Source organism: Pan paniscus, chromosome 2, assembly GCF_029289425.2.
Source record: "Pan paniscus chromosome 2, NHGRI_mPanPan1-v2.0_pri, whole genome shotgun sequence".
Lineage (NCBI taxonomy): Eukaryota > Metazoa > Chordata > Mammalia > Primates > Hominidae > Pan > Pan paniscus.
Window position 1 is genome coordinate 137525448 of NC_085926.1, and position 19662 is coordinate 137545109.

The 19662-nt window shown below is 39.3% G+C and overlaps 1 protein-coding gene across 11 annotated transcripts in view; it reads right to left on the reverse strand.

Annotated features, from left to right (window-relative positions):
* NMNAT3 (nicotinamide nucleotide adenylyltransferase 3) overlaps window positions 1-19662 on the reverse strand; it is a 120621-nt gene that overhangs the window by 53362 nt on the left and 47597 nt on the right. For 6 of the 11 annotated variants that reach the window (XM_024928348.4, XM_034957510.3, XM_034957508.3 and 3 more), the window contains exon 2: window positions 16023-16171. In XM_024928348.4, coding sequence (XP_024784116.3) covers window positions 16023-16131 — 109 coding nt within the window. In that variant the 5' untranslated portion in view covers window positions 16132-16171. The remainder of the gene's footprint in view (window positions 1-16022; window positions 16172-19662) is intronic. The other 5 variants (XM_055110539.2, XM_034957509.3, XM_055110541.2 and 2 more) reach the window with 1 other exon arrangement.

Consider the following 19662-nt stretch of genomic DNA (forward strand, 5'->3'; position numbering starts at 1 on the left):
GGTTGTGGCATCTAAGGGAAAGCAGAGATAGAGAAGAGAATCCCAAGACCCAGGAGCAACCAAGTGAGAGCTAAGCTTAGCTGGGCAGTGAGCCAGGGCTGGGTGGGGGTCTTTGTGTTGGCAGGCTGCCAGGCATGGCCTCCTGTATCCTGCCCATGACAGGACAGAGATTTGGCTGACAGCATATCTGTGCCCATTTCTGCTCCACAAGTCAAGAGAACTAGTACTCTTCTTTCTGGGGGTATCTGTTGAATCAATCATAAAAAAAACAATAGAGGAGGGCTGGACGTGGTGGCTCATGCCTGTAATCCCAGCACTTTGTGGGGCTGAGGCGGGCGGATCACCTGAGGTCGGGAGTTCGAGACCAGCCTGACCAACATACAGAAACCCTGTCTCTACTAAAAATACAAAATTAGCCAGGTGTGGTGGTGCATGCCTGTAATCCCATCTACTTGGGAGGCTGAGGCAGGAGGATTGCTTGAATCCGGAAGGCAGAGGTTGCGGTGAGCCGAGACTGTGCCATTGCACTCCAGCTTGGGCAACAAGAGCAAAACTCTGTCTCAAAAAAAAAAAAAAAAAAAAAAAGCATAGAGGATACATTCTGGAGACCATAGTTTGGGACTCTGAACGTGAACTAGAGCAAAATCAGGGAACCAAGTCTAAAACTGATAGTTTCTGATTGCTTCGAAAAAGTGAGGACTGCTCATGGCTAGCAAGAGTTCACTCAGAATAAGTCATTTTCCTACTCGGTAGAGTTTCCAGATGAGCAGGCAAGCAACAGCCATGAATACAGAACCTTATCCAGGCATTTGACAAGGTGTCACAAGATCACCTTGGCAATGAGGTGGGAAATGTATGCTGGACCAGGCTGCAGGCAAATGGAGTTGTATTCTCCCTGTATTCTGCATGCATTCCAGTATGCATTTGGACCAGGTTGCAGGCAGGTAGTCCAAATGCATGCATCCCTCTTCTGGTGAAGTGGGCCTGAATGCTCAGAGTCAGCAAGTCCTATCACTGGATGAGGATCTGGGCTGAGAATCAGGTTGCTGAGAGATTCTAGCAGTTGCTTTTCCACAGGGTGTCTGAAGATTCCTTGCTAAGGCTCCTCCCATGGCCTAGTAAGCACATGGTGAGCGAGTTGGTTAAAGACTTTCCAAAACAGCATGGTACTGGTACCAAAACAGAGATATAGACCAATGGAACAGAACAGAGCCCTCAGAAATAATGCCACCTATCTACAACTATCTGATCTTTGACAAACCTGACAAAAACAAGAAATGGGGAAAGGATTCCCTATTTAATAAATGGTGCTGGGAAAACTGGCTAGCCATATGTAGAAAGCTGAAACTGGATCTCTTCCTTACACCTTATACAAATATCAATTCAAGATGGATTAAAGACCTAAATGTTAGATCTAAAACCATAAAAACCCTGGAAGAAAACCTAGGCAATACCATACAGGACATAGGCATGGGCAAGGACTTCATGTCTAAAACACTAAAAGCAATGGCAACAAAAGCCAAAATTGACAAATGGGATCTAATTAAACTAAAGAGCTTCTGCACAGCAAAAGAAACTACCATCAGAGTGAACGGGCAACCTACAGAATGGGATAAAATTTTTGCAATCTACTCATCTGACAAAGGGCTAATATCCGGAATCTACAATGAACTCAAACAAATTTACAAGAAAAAATCAAACAACCCCATCACAAAGTGGGTGAAGGATATGAACAGACACTTCTCAAAAGAAGATATTTATGCAGCCAAAAGACACATGAAAAAATGCTCATCATCACTGGCCATCAGAGAAATGCAAATCAAAACCACAATGAGATACCATCTCATACCAGTTAGAATGGCAATCATTAAAAAGTCAGGGAACAACAGGTGCTGGAGAGGATGTGGAGAAATATGTACACTTTTACACTGTTGGTGGGACTGTAAACTAGTTCAACCATTGTGGAAGTCAGTGTGGTGATTCCTCAGGGATCTAGAACTAGAAATACCATTTGACCCAGCCATCCCATTACTGGGTATATACCCAAAGGATTATAAATCATGCTGCTATAAAGACACATGCACACGTATGTTTATTGCGGCACTATTCACAATAGCAAAGACTTGGAACCAACCCAAATGTCCAACAATGATAGACTAGATTAAGAAAATGTGGCACATATACACCATGGAATACTATGCAGCCATAAAAAATGATGAGTTCATGTCCTTTGTAGGGACATGGATGAAGCTGGAAACCATCATTCTCAGCAAAGTATCGCAAGGACAAAAAAACCAAACACCCGCATGTTCTCACTCATAGGTGAGAATTGAACAATGAGAACACATGGACACAGGAAGGGGAACATCACACACTGGGGCCTGTTGTGGGGTGGGGGAAGGGGGGAGGGATAGCATTAGGAGATATACCTAATGTAAATGACGAGTTAATGGGTGCAGCATACCAACATGGCACATGTATACATATGTAACTAACCTGCAGGTTGTGCACATGTACCCTAAATCTTAAAGTATAATAATAATAATAAAAAGAGATGCTAGAATAGCAACTGTAAAGACTGATGAAATTTAAAATATCAATTTGCCTTTAGATGTGTATGTATAAATTTATGATATTTTACTAAAAAAAAAGACTTTCAATGGGTCCCTTTCACCTAAAGTCCCCATTCCTTATCAGGCATTTCAGACTCCACGATCAAACCCTGACTACTTCCCTACTTTCTGCTAATCTACCAGATTCTCTGCTCTCACCAAATCTGTGTTTGGGACTTGCCCATTGAGGAGGCCTCATAGAAACCTACTGTTGCCTCTCTGAGCACAAGGCAGTGAGAGAGACACTGGCCTTGGGCCCACAGACCTGGGTTCTCTTTAGCTTGCTTTCTTCTGGAATAGCTCTTTAGTTTGTCTTTCATGACACTGACATTTTGTATAGGCCAATTATTTTGCAGAATGTCCCTCACTTTAGGCTTGTCTGATGTTTCCTCAGGAGGAGGTACAGGGTATGCCCTTCTGGCAGAACCAGCACAGAAGTGGGGGTGGACCCTCCTCAGTGCATCATATCACAACATACATGAGGTCATTATGTCCCATATTGGTGGTGTTAGCTTTGATCACTTGGTTAAGGTTGTATCTGCTACATTTCTCAGCTGTAAAGATATTTTTTCCTGTGGAATTAATCAGTCTATTGTCAGGAGTTACTTTGTGACCGTGTACATATCTTGTTATTTCAACCTGCTAGTATTAAGATTCATTAGTGATTCTTGCATAAATCAATTATTTGGATGGTTGCTAAATGGTGGTTTTCTGATTACACTATTCCTCCTGCATTGGCATTCTACTGTAAGAAAGAGCCTTCCCCTTTTTTGCATTTGTTTGTTCATTTAATTAACCAATATATTTATTGGTTTTAAATCAGTTTAGACTCATAGACTGTAAATGTATTAAATGAGTTATAATCCCTTATTATTTGTTTTTATGTTCAAGTTGTCCTCAGATTTTATTGGTGGGAGACCTTACATTGGTTGTAGTGTCCCTTTGACATGTGCCATTCTTTGAACACTTCCTTACTTTTTGGTACCACAAAATGTTCCAAGTTTATCTTGTATTTTCCATCCCCAGCCCCAGATTCAACCATTTTTCTAAGGAGCTCTTTTAGTATAAAATGGTACTTAGAAACCAAAATTAGGATGCTAGTTTATATTATGGCTACTGGGGTACAACTATTTCTCGGCTCTCTCAGCAGACAGGGCTAAGATAGAGTTGTATGTGTATCTATATAAATATCCACACACATTTTCTATCTATCTATCTATCTATCTATCTATCTATCTATCTATCTATCTATCCACCCACCCATCCATCCATTTATCCATCTACCCACCCACCGACCCACCCACTGTATCTATCCTTTTTATCTTATCTATTCATGAGTTCACCCTGATATCTTTAATTCCAATCCCATATCACAGGACATTTGTAACTTCTCTCTGTCCACATTTGTAGCTTCTTTCTCCAACAGTGAGATGCGTGACTTCCATTATCTATAAGATATGTACTTATTGCTCAATGCTAGTATACACAGAAAGTAGTTTCAGAATTGCTACCCTGTGTATCAGGAAAAAGAAATCTACTTATTAGAGTATTTGTTTAGAGTTTAATATTTTGTTTTCCATATTTTGCAGTTGCAAGCAATGCAGCCATCAACAATCTTTCAAACATGAAAATTCCTATTTCTAGCTTCTTGTGAGAAATTAGAAGGCGTGGCCACTCTCCCTTCTGGACAGGGCATGTATGCTCCCCCAGGGCTACTTGTCTCAATTGTCTCCCCTTGTTATTATGACAAATAATCTCTCCTTGTTCTTATACATTTAACCTCACTTTACCTGGGTCCTTGCCATTCACAAGAGGACTGTTGCTACTAGCCACCTCTATCTCCTCTTCTCCTAGTCTCTCCTGAATGCATAGCCAATCCAGTTGTCAATGCCACTGCTTCAACAAAGCCATTCTCCTAGATATCACCAACAAAGCCATTCTCCCAGATATCACCAACAAAGCCATTCTCCCAGACATCTACATTGCTGAACTGCACAGATGTGATTTTTCAGTCTTCATGTAACTCCAACACTAAATTCTTAACACTTAATGCTGGGGACCCTTCATCTTTTCTGTCTTCTGTGACAGAAACTACTCTGGTTCCTCCTATTTCTTGGGTCTTCTTGAACTTCTTTGTAAGCTGATTCTCCTTTGTAAGGCTGTCAAAGCCTGGGGCTCCTCAGGGCTCGTCTCTCCTTACAGGTCTCTCTCACTCTCTCTGTGATCTCATTTACCCCTAAGGATACCTTCATTTATTACCTACAGGTCACTCATAAATGTCTCTCTCCAGTCTTGTATTCTCATAGGTCTCTCAAACTCAGCAAGTGTGAAGGTAAACTTGTCTGTTCCCCAGATCTGGCCCTCCTTCAGGACTCTCTCTTTCTAGTGGGTAGCACTCTCTCTTCCTCACATTCAATCCATTACCAGGTCAATTTTACCTTCTAATTACACCTTCACTGTCAACTTCTGTTTATTGCCATTGTCACCCTCTCATCAAAAATATTGCTTCAACTCCCTCTGAACTGGTTTCTCTTCATCCACTCTTCTCTCTGTGTGTGTGTGTGTATGTGCTGCAGGGTGGACGCATATATTCTCATCTTCTCACAGCTCTAGGATTAAAAAGCACATTTTTCACAAATGGCCTGCAAGGCTGTCATGGTTTGCCTCTTTCTGTGTCTCTTGCTTTACCTACTGCAACATGTCCTTTTGCTCCCTGCCTCCTGGTCACTCCTCAGTGGCCATGTTCTCTTCCACTACAGAGTCTTTGCATATGCGCTTTCTTAAGCCAAGAATGTTCTTTTTCTGAATCCCCTGACTCCAGCGAACTTCACCTTTAACTTAAGAAGTACCTCATCATTCTCCTCCAGCTCAGTCCTTAACATTCTCAGAAAAACCTTCTCTGGACCCTCTGTCTGCATTAGAATGTCACACTGTTCACACTGATGGCACTGGGAGCGTCCCCCTGAGTGGCATATGTCACCTTGGTAATTTTTGTCTCTGTGGGATTCAGTTAGTGTTTGTCTATTCTAGAACCACAGAGGCTACTTCTGCTCCCATGTATCCTTGCATCGAGTACAACACCCAACACAGGTGGACACGCAATAAAAGATAAGGTGAATGAATGGAGGATGCATGGCATGGTGGTTATGAGCATGGATTCTGAGGCAAACTGGCTCTAGTACTTCCTGGCTGTGTGATCTCAGGCAAGTTATTCAATCTCTCTGAGCCTTAGCCTCAGCTTCCTCATCTGTAAAATAGGGAGAATAGCAGTACCCAGCTGGTAGGGCTGTTATGAAAATTAAATGAGTTCATGTAATGCCCTTAGAGCACTACGTGGCAAACAGTAAGGATGACATAAGTGTTTGTTAAATACAGAAAATAAACAAGTGCTAAATAGTTGTTAACTAAATAAGTATTAACTGACAAAGTTCGATTTAAAATAAACACACGTGGATTATTGCTGAAATACAGGCCAATAATTAAGTTATATTGATTAGAAGTAACAAACTGTCTCAATAACAGTAAACAGAATGTAAATGTAATTCAATCTCTATTAGTAAGTTTGTTGGGAAACTTACTTACACGTTGGGAAAACAAGCATTTACAACTGGGAATACATCCAACATCTTAAGAGAAATGCAGGCTTAAATTCTTAAATATTCAATGAATGCTTTAGGTATGTCCAAAGCTACTGACTAGTCATATGTTGTGCTGAATCATTTTCTGTCAAAAATCAGCAAAATAGGAATAAAAATTCCAAATGAACTTTTTAAAACCACCCACATCCACTACACAAATTCATCCATCAAGCCTTTGAGAATCTTCTCTGTGACAACTTGCATAGCACGTGACACAAGGCAAAGATGTACCCATGATTAAAGAACCACACTGTAAAGTAGAGAAAATCCACAGATAACACACAATTGTACCAGCCCATATCTAATTCCCAAACATTCTTTCAAGTAAAGGAGTGTGAAAAAAACAGCTGGGTTCAACATTTTGTCTCTTGAGCACGGATGACTTTGGCAGTGTATTATTAACAATGAAATCTACAGACGTAAGTTCCTTTTTATATAATGCACACTTTTTTCCTCATAAAGAGGTGTGTTATCACAGGACTAAAGATAGTTAAAAGTTTTGATATATTATAGTGTCTCTGTCAGCTTTTAAGGTTATGTTGTTATTTCAGGAGAAAAAGGAAGAAATCAACAAAGGAAGGACAATTGTAGTTTGAAGAAGGAATGCTTGTGAAAGGGGAAAGAGTGCAAGGCCAAAAAGTAGTTAGTGCTACTGCAGCAAACCAGGAAGACACTATTAATTTCTATTTAAAGTTACTAAACAAACTGTTTCAGCTTAATTTGATTTATATGCAAGTAATATTGAATGAAAATTGTGAATTGTTTTAGTGAAAATACACCCACGGAAGAAAGATTTACTTTTCTTAATGAAAAAAGCAAGCTTGGGACCAAATTTTCATTCAGCCTTAATCATGAGTTGATTCAGATGGAGAATAAAGGCACTGTTTAAATTATCTGTCCTTGGAAAGAAGATGGTTCGGGTTATGGCTCGGTGCACAGATCAGCTGGCTGTGGGTAGCAGTGGGTGATGCCTGGCTGTGCAGAGAAGGAAAATTCACTCCACATATTCTCATGGTGGCAAGTGGGTCCACTTTGCTTTATCAGCCTCATCTCTATGCCTGAGTCCTCCCCATCTTGTCAGCCTTATGTTTCTCCAGTGCACTGGAACGTGATTCTCCTCCACTGACGGGTTTTACCCATGCTGCTTTCTGTGCATATATGCTGCCTAAACTGTGCCTGGCTAAACCTCCTCCAGGGAATTTTCCCTAACTCCAGGTGGAAGATGCCCTTCCTTTGCACCTAGCGCCACAATCACCTGCTACCATGTGGTAGGTCTCTCACCACCTATGCTGTGTAATCCTTTTGGGTAGGGGATGCAATTTAACCAACTCTATTTTCAGCAATAGTGCTTGGAAGATGCAGTAAATATCTGTGGAATGTTGAAAGGTGGCAACCCAATGTACAACACTAACATAGGTAGAAGAGTCCATTCTGAACTCTCAAAAATGACCAAGTACTTTCCATGGAGGGAGGACTGAAAATAAAGGCAAGAGGGTGATTGAGGTCATATGTGACCAAAACCCCTCTACCTACTAATATTCCAAATGACAGAAATTATATATAATATAAACATATAATGTATCCAGTGTGATCAATTATCTATGTACGCTGTGGTTATCATGGCCTTTGGGGACCAGGAGTACTCTCTGAAACCTCACTGGGCTATGCGGAAGCTTCTCCTGAGGCTAAAGGAGAGCCTGCAAGTCCATCAAGTGTCTTAACACAGTGTGTAGGTAGACCTGTCTGAGAAGCAGCACATTCTACAAAGTAGAGTACAAGCCCTGCCCCCTGGTAAATCTCACAACAAAGACAACACCCAAGATGCCAGGGGCCTTTCTGACGAGTGAAGGTTGGCAGGAAAAGGCACTCAGTGGCTAACAGTCAAGCCTATGTTTTATCAAGCCAAGAGGAAGTTATATACCCCCAAAATAACTTTAACGTTATTCTGCTCACTATTTTCAGCTATACAGGGAATACATCCTTTCTCCCCCTGCTGGACTAAGGGTACAACATTTTTTCCTAAGAGATAAGGACACATTTTATTTTAACACAGCAGCAATACGATTATTGGCCTGAAAACATTTAAACAATAATTTTTAAATACCATCTAATATCCAGCCAGTCTTCAAATTTCTCCAACTCCCTCATGAATATCATTTGATATTTGATTTGTTTGAATCAGGATTCAGATAAGGTCCATATATGGTATTTAGTTTATAAGTCTTCTAAATCTCTGTGGAATTTTATAGTTTCCAATTTCTCTTACTATTTATTTGTTGTGTCTTTTGCCCTAAAGAATGTATTGTATCTTATGTATAACTGAAGCAACCTTGTGGAGTCTTTTTTTTTTTTTTTTTAAAGTTTGATGTTTTTTACTGAGGTATAACTGACACACAATAAAGTGCATATCTTTAAAGGGTATATTTGATAGGTTTTGACATACGTATATACGCCTGAAACCCACACCACAAGTAAGATAATGAACATAACCATTATCCTCTCTTTTTGCACTTACTGTAGATTAATTTATATTTTCTAGAATTTTATGTAAACAGAATTCATATACTATATACTCTTTTTGGTCTGACTTTTTTCACTTAGCATAATTATTTCAAAATTCACGTCTACTGCTGGTTCATTCCTTTTTATTGCTGAATACTATTCCGTTGTATGCATAAACCACAATCTGTTTAACTATTCACATGTTGATGGATATTTGGCTTATTTCCAGTTTGAGGCTACTATAATTAAAGCTGCTCTGAATATTCATGCACAAGTATTTGCATTTGCTTTCATTTCTCTTGTGTAAATAGAAATAGAATGGCTGAATCATACAGTAATATAGTAAACACACATTTAACTTTTTTTTTTTTGAGACAGGATGTCACTCTGTTGTCCTGATATCACCGTCTTATACCTCCACATCTTGTCCCACTAGAAGGTCTTTAGGGGCAGAAATACGCATGGAGCTGTCATCTATGACATTGTGCAGTGGTGCAATCATAGCTCACTATCGTTTTGAACTCTTAGACTCATGTAATCCTCTTGCCTCAGCATCCTGAGTAGCTAGGACCACAGGCATGTACTGCAATGCTTGGCTTTTTTTTTTCTTTCCAATTTTTGTAGAGATAGGATCTTGCTATGTCACCCAGGTTGGGCTCAAAGCCATCCTCTCACCTCAGACTCCCAAAGTGTTGAGATTACAGGCATGAGCCATGCAATTGGCCATATTTAACTTTTAAGAAACGGCGAAGTTATTTTCCGCAGCCATTCCACTATTTACATCCCCACCAACAGTGTATGAAAATTCCAGTTGCTTCAGGTCCTTAGCCATACTTGGTATAATCAATTTTTAATTTTAGTCATTGTAATAGGGGTGCAGTGGTATCTCACCGTGATCTTCATCTGCATTTCCCTAATGCTATTGAGCATCTTTCCATATACTAATATTTCATCCATATGTCTTCTTTGGTGAAGTGTCTGTTCAAATATTTGGCCCAGTTTTTCACTGGGTTATTATTTTGTTTTATTTTGTTTGTCGAGACAGGGCTTTGCTCTGTTGCCTGGACTGAAGTGCAGTGACATGATCTCAGCTCACTGCAAGCCACCCAGGTTCAACTGATTCTCATGCCTCTGCCTCCCCAGTAGCTGTGATTACAGGTGTGTACCACCATGTCCAGCTAATTTTTGTATTTTTAGTAGAGACAGGGTTTTGCCATGTTGGCCAGGTTGGTCTTCAACTCCTGGCCTCAAGTGATCCACCCACCTTGGCCTCCCAAAGTGCTGGGATTACAGGCTGGGATTACAGGCTGGGATTACAAAGTGCTGGGATTACAGTCACCATGCCTGGCCAGAATTTTTTCCTTCTGTCGTACTGCATGTTTGTACCTTTTAACCTAGTTCTCTTCATCCTTCCGCTTCCTCCCTAACTCACCCTTCCCAGTCTCTGTTAACTATCTTTCCACTCTCCACCTCCATGTGTTCAAATTTTTTAGCTCCCACATATAAGTGAGATTCATCTCTTTGTGTCTGGCTTATTTCACTTAAGATAATGATCTCCAGTTCCATCCATGTTGCTGTAAATGACATGATTTCATTCTTTTTTGTGGCAGAATAGTATTCCATTATGTATATATACCACATTTTCATTATCTCTTCATCCATTGATGGACACTTAGGTTGATTCCATATCTTTGCTATTGTGAATAGTGCTGCAATAAACATGTGAGTACTGGTATCCCTTTTATATATTGATTTCTTTTCCTTTGGGTAGATACCTTGTAGTGGGATTGCTGAATCAAATAGTAATTATATTTTTAGTTTTTTGAGATATCTCCATACTGTTTTTCATAATGGCTGTTCTAGTTTGCATTCTCAACAAAGTTTACAAGAGTTCCCTTTTCTCTGCATCATCACCAACATTGGCTATTTTTTGTTATTTTAATAATAGCCATTCTGACCGGGTAAGATGATATTTCTTGTTGGTTTTGATTTGCATTTCTCTGATGATTAGTAATGTTTAGCAGTTTTTCATATACCTGATGGACGATTGTATATTTTTTTTGGGAAGTGTTCTAAACATATCTAAACACAGAAAAGGTACAGTAAAAAACATGGTATAAAAGATAAACACACCAGGCACGGTGGCTCACACCTTTAATCCCAGCACTTTGGGAGGCCGAGGCAGGCTGACCACAAGGTCAGGAGTTCAAGACCAGCCTGACCAATATGATGAAACCCCATCTTTACTAAAAATACAAAAAAATCAGCCAGGCATGGTGATGCATGCCTGTAGTCTCAGCTACTCGGGAGACTGAGACAGGAGAATCGCTTGAACATGGGAGGTGGAGGTTGCTGTGAGCTGAGATCATGGCACTGCACTCCAGCCTGGGTGACAGAGCGAGACTCTGTCTCAAAAAAAAGTGTGTGTGTATATATATCATATATACATTATATATATAAAATGTATATATGATATATATTATATATATTTTATATATATATATTTTATATATATAAACAGTATACTTTTATAGGGCACTTACCATGAATGGAGCCTGCAGGACTGGAAGCTGCTCTGGGCGAATCAAGGCGTGAGTAAATGTGAAGGACTACAATATTACTGTAGACGCCTACAGACTTTATAAACACTGTTTATTTAAACTACGCTAAATTTTTAAAAATATTTTTCTTTCTTAAATAATAAATTAACTTTAGCTTACTATAACTTTTTTACTTTATAAACTTGACAACTTTTTAAACTTTTGGATTCTTTTGTAATTATACTTAGCTTAAAACACAAACATTGTACAGATGTATAAAAATATTTTTCTTCATATCCTTATCCTGTAAGTTTTATTTTTAAATGTTTACTTTGTAAATTTTGTTAGAAATTAAGATACAAACACACAGATTAGCCAAGGCCTACACATGATCAGGATCATCAATATCACCATCTTCTACTTCCACATCTTGTCCCACTAGAAGGTCTGCAGGGGCAGAAACATGCATGGAGCTGTCATCTATGATAACAATGCCTTCTTCTGGAATTCTTTCTGAAGGAGCTGCCTGAGGCTCTTTTACAGTTAACTTTTTTTTTAAATAAACAGAAGAAATAGACTCTAAAATAAGGATAAAAGTATAGTATAGTAAATACATAACTCAGTAACTTAGTCATTTATTACCATTATCAATTATTATGTACTGTATATAATTGTATATGCTAGACTTAATTGATTGATTGATTGATTGATTGAGACAGAGTCTCACTCTGTCGCCCAGGCTGGAGTGCAGTAGCTCGATCTCAGCTCACTGCAACCTCCGCCTCCCAGGTTCAAGCAATTCCCTGCCTGAGCCTCCCAAGTAGCTGGGATTACAGGTGTGTGCCACCAGGCCTGGCTAATTTTTGTATTTTTAGTAGAGATGGGATTTCACCATCTTGGCCAGGCTGGTCTTGAACTCTTGACCTCCTGATCCGGCTGCATTGGCCTCCCAAAGTGCTGGACAGGTGTGAACCACCGTGCCCGGCCTATGCTAGACTTTTTAGACTTTTATATGATTAGTCATGCAGTAGGTTTGTTTACATCAGCGTCACCACAAACACAAGTAATGCCTTGAGCCACGATGCTATAACGTCACTGGTCAATAGGAATTTTTCAACTCCATTACAATCTTATCAGACCACTGTCGTACATATGGTCTGTTATTTGCTAAAATGTCATAGTGTGGCAAATTATTGTATCTGTTTTCTTCTGCTTATTTTGTTTTTCATCTGTTCATTTGTTTATTAAGGTGGAAGTTGAAATCATTGATTTGAGACCATTTTTTTTCTAATATAATATTTCGTGCTATAAAACTCTTCTTAAGTACTATTTCAGTGGCATCCTAAATTTTTTATATATTGTTTTCACTTTCATTGAGTTCAAAACGTTTTCTAATTTCCATTTTGATTTCTTCTGTGACCCATGAGTTTTTCGAAGTATGTTATTTTATTTCCATATTTGGGGATCTTCCGGAGATCTTTCTGTTATTGATTTCTAATGTAATTCCACTGTGGTCAGAGAATACACTTTGTATTACTTCAGTTCTTTTACATTTATTGAGACTTTTTTTTCTTTTTTTGAGACAGAGTCTCGCTGCACTGCCCAGGCTGGAGTGCAGTGGCACGATCTTGGCTCACTGCAACCTCTGCCTCTCGGATTCAAGCCGATTATCCTGCCTCAGCCTTCTGAGTAGCTGGGATTACAGGTGCGTGCCACCACACCTGGCTGATTTTTGTATTCTTAGTAGAGACGGGGTTTCACCATGTTGGCCAGGCTGGTCTCAAACTCCTGACCTCAGGTGATCCACCCACCTTGGCCTCCCAAAGTGTTGGGATTACAGGCATGAGCCACTGCACCATGCGGAGACTTCTTTTATGGTTCAGAATATGGCTTATTTTGGTAAATGTTCTGTGTGCCCTTGGGAAGGATGTGTATTCTGTGATGTAGGATGCAGTGGTCTATAAATGTCAATTAGGTCAAATTGTTTAATAGTGTTGTTCAAGTCTTCTATTAATTTTCTGTGTGCTTATTCTATTAATTACTGAGAAGAGCATTAAAATAGCTGACTCTAAATGTGGGTTTGTCTATTTCTCCTTGCAATTCTATACGTTTTTGCTTCTTATGTATTTTGAAGTTATATTACTAAGTGCAAAAAGCGTATTACTTCTCCTTAAAGAATTAACCCCTTTGTGATTATGAAATGACCTTATTTATCCCGCGTAATATTCATTCCTCTGAAATCTACTTTCTCTGTATTACTATAGCCACTCCAGCTTTCTTTTAATTAGTGTTAGCATAGGACAGTTTTCTGTTCTCTTACTTTTAACCTATTTGGGTTACTATGTTTAAAGTATGCTTATTTATAGTTGGGTCTTGCTTATTTTATTGAATCTGGCAGTCTGCCTCTTTGCAGAAGTTGTTAGGCTACTTATATTTAATGTGATTATTGATATAGTTAGGTTTAAATCTCTTATGTTGTTTTCTATTTGTCTCATCTGTTTTTTGTTCCCTGTTTCTTCTTTTTCTTCTTTTGAATTAACTGAGTACATTCCAATTCTATTTTACTTCCTCTGTATGCTTATTAACTATAACTGCTTCATTTTAGCAGTTGCATTAGAGTTTAAAACATATCTTTAACTTCTTACAGTCTATCTTTAAGTGATGTTATACCACTTTATGTATATTTCCCTTTTACCCCCTCAGCTTTATTCTAGTGTTATCATATATTTTACTTCTACATAGGTTATAAATCCCACAATGTATTGTTATTTTTATTTAAACTGTTAATTACCTTTTAAAGAAAATCAATAAGAAATCTTTAATAATTGCCCTATGTGGTTACCATTTCCAGTGCTCTGTATTCCTGTGTTGGTCCATGCTTCTGTTTGGTATTGTTTTCCTTCTGCCTGAAGAATTTAGCATTTTTTGTAGTGCAGGTTTGCTGGTGGTGAGTTCTTTCAGCTTTTGAATACCTGAAAATGCATTTACTTTGCTTTCGTTTTTGAAAGATATTTTTGCCAGATATGGAATGGATATAGAATTCTAGGTCGACAGTATTTTCTTTCAGTTCTCTAACAATGCTATTACACTAAATTCTCTTTTGGTAAATTCAGTAACAAGATGTCTGCTGTCATCTTTATTTTTGTTCTGTCGTTGCTTTTGACTATTACTGGTTCTGAGAGATTTGATTATTATATTTTTCAGTGTTGTTTTCTTAACGTTTCTTGTGTTTGGAGTTTGTTCAGATAGTTGGATCTGTGGGTTTTCATCAGATTTGGAGAAATTTCAGTTATTATTTCTTCAAATATTTTTTCTAGTTCTTCCTTTGTTTTCTCCTTCTGGGATTCCAATTCCAAGTATATTAAGCTGCTTCAAGTTTTCCCATATCTCATTGTTATTCTTTCTTTTTTAAAATTTTTTCTTCCTATATTTTTAGATAGTTCCTATTATTACATCTTCAAGTTCACTAATCTTTTCTTCTGTAATGTCTAATCTGTTTTTTATTCTTTATAGTGTATTTTTCATCTAACAGGTTGTAGTATTTAATTCTAGATGTTTGATTTGGGTCCTTTTATATTTTCCATATCTCTACTTAACTTGAACATATAGCACATAATTATAATAATTGTTTTCAAGTCTTTGTCTGCTAATTCTAATATCTGCATCAAATCTGGCTTGGTTTCCATTGGTTCATTTTTCTCTTTGTTCTGAGTATGGGTAGAGACTTTAAATCTTTTGTCACAGAACACCAAATTGTCCTCAAAATTTATCCTATTACTACCAGTACAGTCCTACTGGTAGTAATAGGATATCACTTTTACTTTTTCAATAAAAATATGTTTCTAAAATAAAGACATTTCCTTTAAAATGAACTAATACTTGTGCATTATTTCTTTGAAGAAATAATTTCCACGTTACTCAAATACTTTTTGCTATGTTAAAAGTAAATAGGGATGGATTCTGGTATAAAAACAATGTCCTTAAAGGCAAACTTTTTACAAACAATATAGAAACACAAAATACATATATGAATCCATAATACATTCATAAATATACAAGTAAATAATTTCATATATACTTGATAGCAACAGATACATTATTTATATTCTTTAGAAACAATCATGCAGATTACAAATGTCACTTTACTGCTTTAATAATGAAATAGAAAGTCAAGCAGGTGAAATATTCTCAGATTATATATTTCCAGCTGATTAAATATTCCTGTCAAAGTCATGCCATCTGTATTGGAAATGCCCTATATACAAGATTATTAATTTGTAATAATCTAAGATCTATTCTTTAAAATGAGAAAATGTCAAAATGCCCATTATCAAGCATTTTCTTACCCTCTGAAGAGTATCAGGAGCTTTCTAAGGCACATGCTACCTATTCATCTGGCTGTGTAGGTAGATGTTGGGAGTACCAGGAAGGATGCCCTGATTGTGGCACAGGTTCTATAGAGGGCCTGTTGTCGTTCATTGCCAATGTGAGGTGGGCAGGGAGGGGAGACCTTGAGATGTGTTCAGCTCTATGGCAAGGGGTATGACTTGTACATATGTCACAAGACTATAAGCATCAACCCTTTGAATATGATGAAAAAAATACGCCACTAGTTATGCTGTGAATAAATAAACTGAGCTGTTTTAATAATAGTGATGCCAGCAGCCAGAAAAGCCCCATGAAACCTAACCCACCAGTTCTTCTGTTGGACTCAGGGCCCACTGACTGACCTGTTTGGTGTAGGTGATCTCTGGCCACCTCAAACATGCGCAGGTGCATGTTGGTGATGGGGTTAAAGGAGCCACAGGCCAGGAGCACCACAGGTATTCGGCTCTTCATCTTGTCAGGCACATCCACACCTGTTGCAGTGGCCACCCTGCTTTTATGGGGACAAAAGCTCATGTCAGCGAGTTAGCACTGAGACAATTATCCAGATCAGTCTCTCTAAACCACACACAGACCATTACTTCTCACTTGTAAGATGACTGAGGAGGCCATTAAAACAACGTTTAAGGAGGGTTGGCCATGGGCCATGAAGTATGCCAAGTGCTATGCCAAGGTGTATCCTTCTCTTGCCAAGTCCTTTTTAACAACCCTGAGTGGTTACTCATACAGCTCAGGGACCTTAGAAGCTACTGGGCCAGGACTGGAACCCAGGCAGCCTGATCCCAGAACCCATGTTCTATTCTGAACCTCTATATCCTCCTTGAGCTCTGACAGATCACCACGGGGTCAGAAGGAGGGCTAGAAGACCCCCGTAGTGCCATCTCTGGTAGTCCTAATAGATCTCACAAGGTCCTAGAGTAGATTAGCACTTTTAAAACACTTTTTATTTGGAAACAATTTCAGACTTATTGAAAAAGTTACAAAATTTATACAAAATGTGTTATACTCTTTATCCAGATTCCCCAATGTTAACATTTTACCACACTTGCTTTATCACTCTCTTTCCACACATATACATACCTGTTTATAAATATTTTTTCTGAAATGTTTGAGAGTAAGTCATAGACATAAAATCTCTTTACTTCTAAATACTTCAGTATGTGTTTTCTCAGAATGAAGACACTTTGTTACATAACTGCAGAACAATGATTAAAATCAGGAAACCAACATTGTTACTGGACTATTATCTAATGTGCAGACTGTATTCTGATCTCACCTATTGTCCTTTATCTGGGGCCCAAGCATTTTGAGAGGGTGCAGCCCACCCTCTGGTCTCACCCTGTTGAGGTTAAAGGTGAGAAGGAAACAGCCCAGGCTCCAGGGCAGGCTGGCAGACACGGCTCTCTTGCCTCTGAGATGCTGCCTCCTCGAGGTGGGACTTGGTTGACCCCTAGTTCTACCTCTCACTGGCTGTGAGGCCTAGGGCAAATCAGAGACCCTCTCTGAGCCTCAGGTTTCTAACCTGCAAGATGGGGATAATGTTACTTACTCTTACAAGGTTATAGTGAGGATAGTTACATATGGAAAGTGCCTGATACGTAAGAAGCATTTAATAAATAATCACTGTGGCTGTGGTGATGATGATGACAATGGTGAGAAAGGTGCTGCTACTGCTGACCCTAATGGAGCAGGAGGAGAAAGGAGATGGCGGTGTGTCTGTGGTAGGCAGTGTTTAAGATGGCTCCCAATGATCCTTCTACAATTCACTGGTAATCTCATCCCTTAAGTATAGGCTGAAACTTGCTTACAACAAACAGAATACAGCAGTAGTGGTTACCACTTCTGAGATAAGGTTACCAAAGGCCCCTGGCTTCCCTCTTGCTCACCTCTTTTGCTTTCTCACTTGCTCACCCTAATGCAGCCAGCAGGCAGGTTGTGAGCTGCCCCGTGGAGATGCCCATGGGCCCAGGGAGTGAGAGAGACCTCTGGTGGCCAACAGCCAGTGAGGAACTGGATCTGCCAAAAACTATGTGCATGAGTGTGGGTGTGATCTTTCTTTCCCCAGTCAAGTTTTCAGATGTGATTGCAGCCCTGCGAACACTGACTGAAGCTTTATAAGATAGGCTTTATAAGTTAAATTATATCTGAATTCATGACCCACAGAAACTGTGAGATAATAAATAAAAATAGTAAATAAATGTGTTATCTTAAGCTGCTACATTTTGATGTAATTGGTTATGCAGTAATAGATAATACAGAAACCAATGGGTGGAATGCATTTACTGCCTTTATTATTCATCTTGCTGTGATGGTCTTAGCTGTAATCCTGCAGTTCTGGGGGCAACATGTAGAGTGCTCAGTCACAGGAACCTGGGACCCTGCTTGTATCAAAGGTAACTGTTTCAACTTGGCCCATGTTATCTCCTTCTCCAGGCTTTCATCCAGTTTCCTACTTTATATTCTAGCAACAATGAACTACCTATTAGGACCTCTTTGTGAGATCTTCATGGCTTCCTGCTTCAACCTTCTGTACAGGCTATTTTGGTTTCCTCCAACCAGAAACCCCCCCGGCACATCTCAATATGTTAAGATCCAATTCATATGATCACATTATTTATTACTTCAATCACTATTTATCAATTACCTGCTAGGTACCTATATCAGTTAGGGATATATTAGCTGCAAATACCAGAAGCCTAACCTCAGTGGTCTAAACAAAGAGAGGTTCATTTGTTTCTAACATGACAAGAAGTCTGGAAGTAGTCACCTAATGACATGAAATCATGGGCTCAACAATGACCTACAATTCATTCAGTTTCTGTCTCATGGTCACATCATAACCTCAATAAAGGCAAGAAGGAGGAGCAAGAAGCTGTACTAGATTGGCTATTCCTCTTAATCGAGAACACAAGAGCTTTTTTAGAACCTCCTGTAGATTTTGCTTCTGTCTCATTGGCCAGAACTAGGTTACATGGCCACTGTAGCTACAACAGAGGCCAGAAAAGGCATCTATTTAGCTTGACAGCCTCTCCAGTGAGAACAGTAAGGGAAAGGGGATTGGAAACTGGATTAACTAATTCACTGTGGCTGCCACAGAGTTGGGGATACAGGTGTCTGGGAGTTGGGAGGGTGGAAGGCTGCTGAGATGGCTTCTTTGACATCTAGCTTAGGTTAACTCATCTCTGACTTACCTTTAATAAACCACATGCGACATTTTATTGAAAAAGCCTGCTTATGTGTCTTTCCTATCCACTGGACAGTAAACCCTTTAGGAAGGGAAGTGGTGTTTTCTCCTTCTTGGAATTTCAGCTCGAAGCACAGAGCCTGGCCCAGAGTAGGGATCAGTGAAGACTGAAACAGGGCACTGGCAGGCTGGAGGGCATGTACTCTGAGCTACAGTGTGAAGATGAAAAGCTCTCAGCCTAGGCGGGCCGTGGTCTCTCCATACTTCCTTTGAGGCAGCAGGAATACCCCCAACTGTGTGGGAAGAAAGCAGTCAACAAGCTGCTGCTAGCTTTTTCCCAGGGAGATTGGATGGTTTAATGAGATATTTGCAAAGTGTGCCAAGCTATTCACAAGAGCAGCCTCGTGATGACTGTATCTGAAAAGGTGGCTGTTTTTTTACAACTGTTATGAAGTCTTTCAAAATCCTGTTTCATTTTGACAAAATATACATTGTTAGAACCATTAAAATATGTAACTGTAGCATCTCAGGTAACCTGGGGCTCTCATCCATTTTTCCAAAAGTTTCCAGAAACTATAAATTAGAACAACTTGTTTGAATGGTGGCATCAACAGCAATGAAGTGTGATGCTGAGAAGGACAATAAATGACCTTTAATAAGTGCCTCTCTTTCTTTTTTTTTGCTGTGGGCATACTGAGCCACACTGTTCTAGTGGTGACTGTGCTATGTCTGGGCCATATCGCAGGCTGAAGGACACAGGAGTGCACATTCCCAGGATCAGTAACAGGGTCAGTGCACCT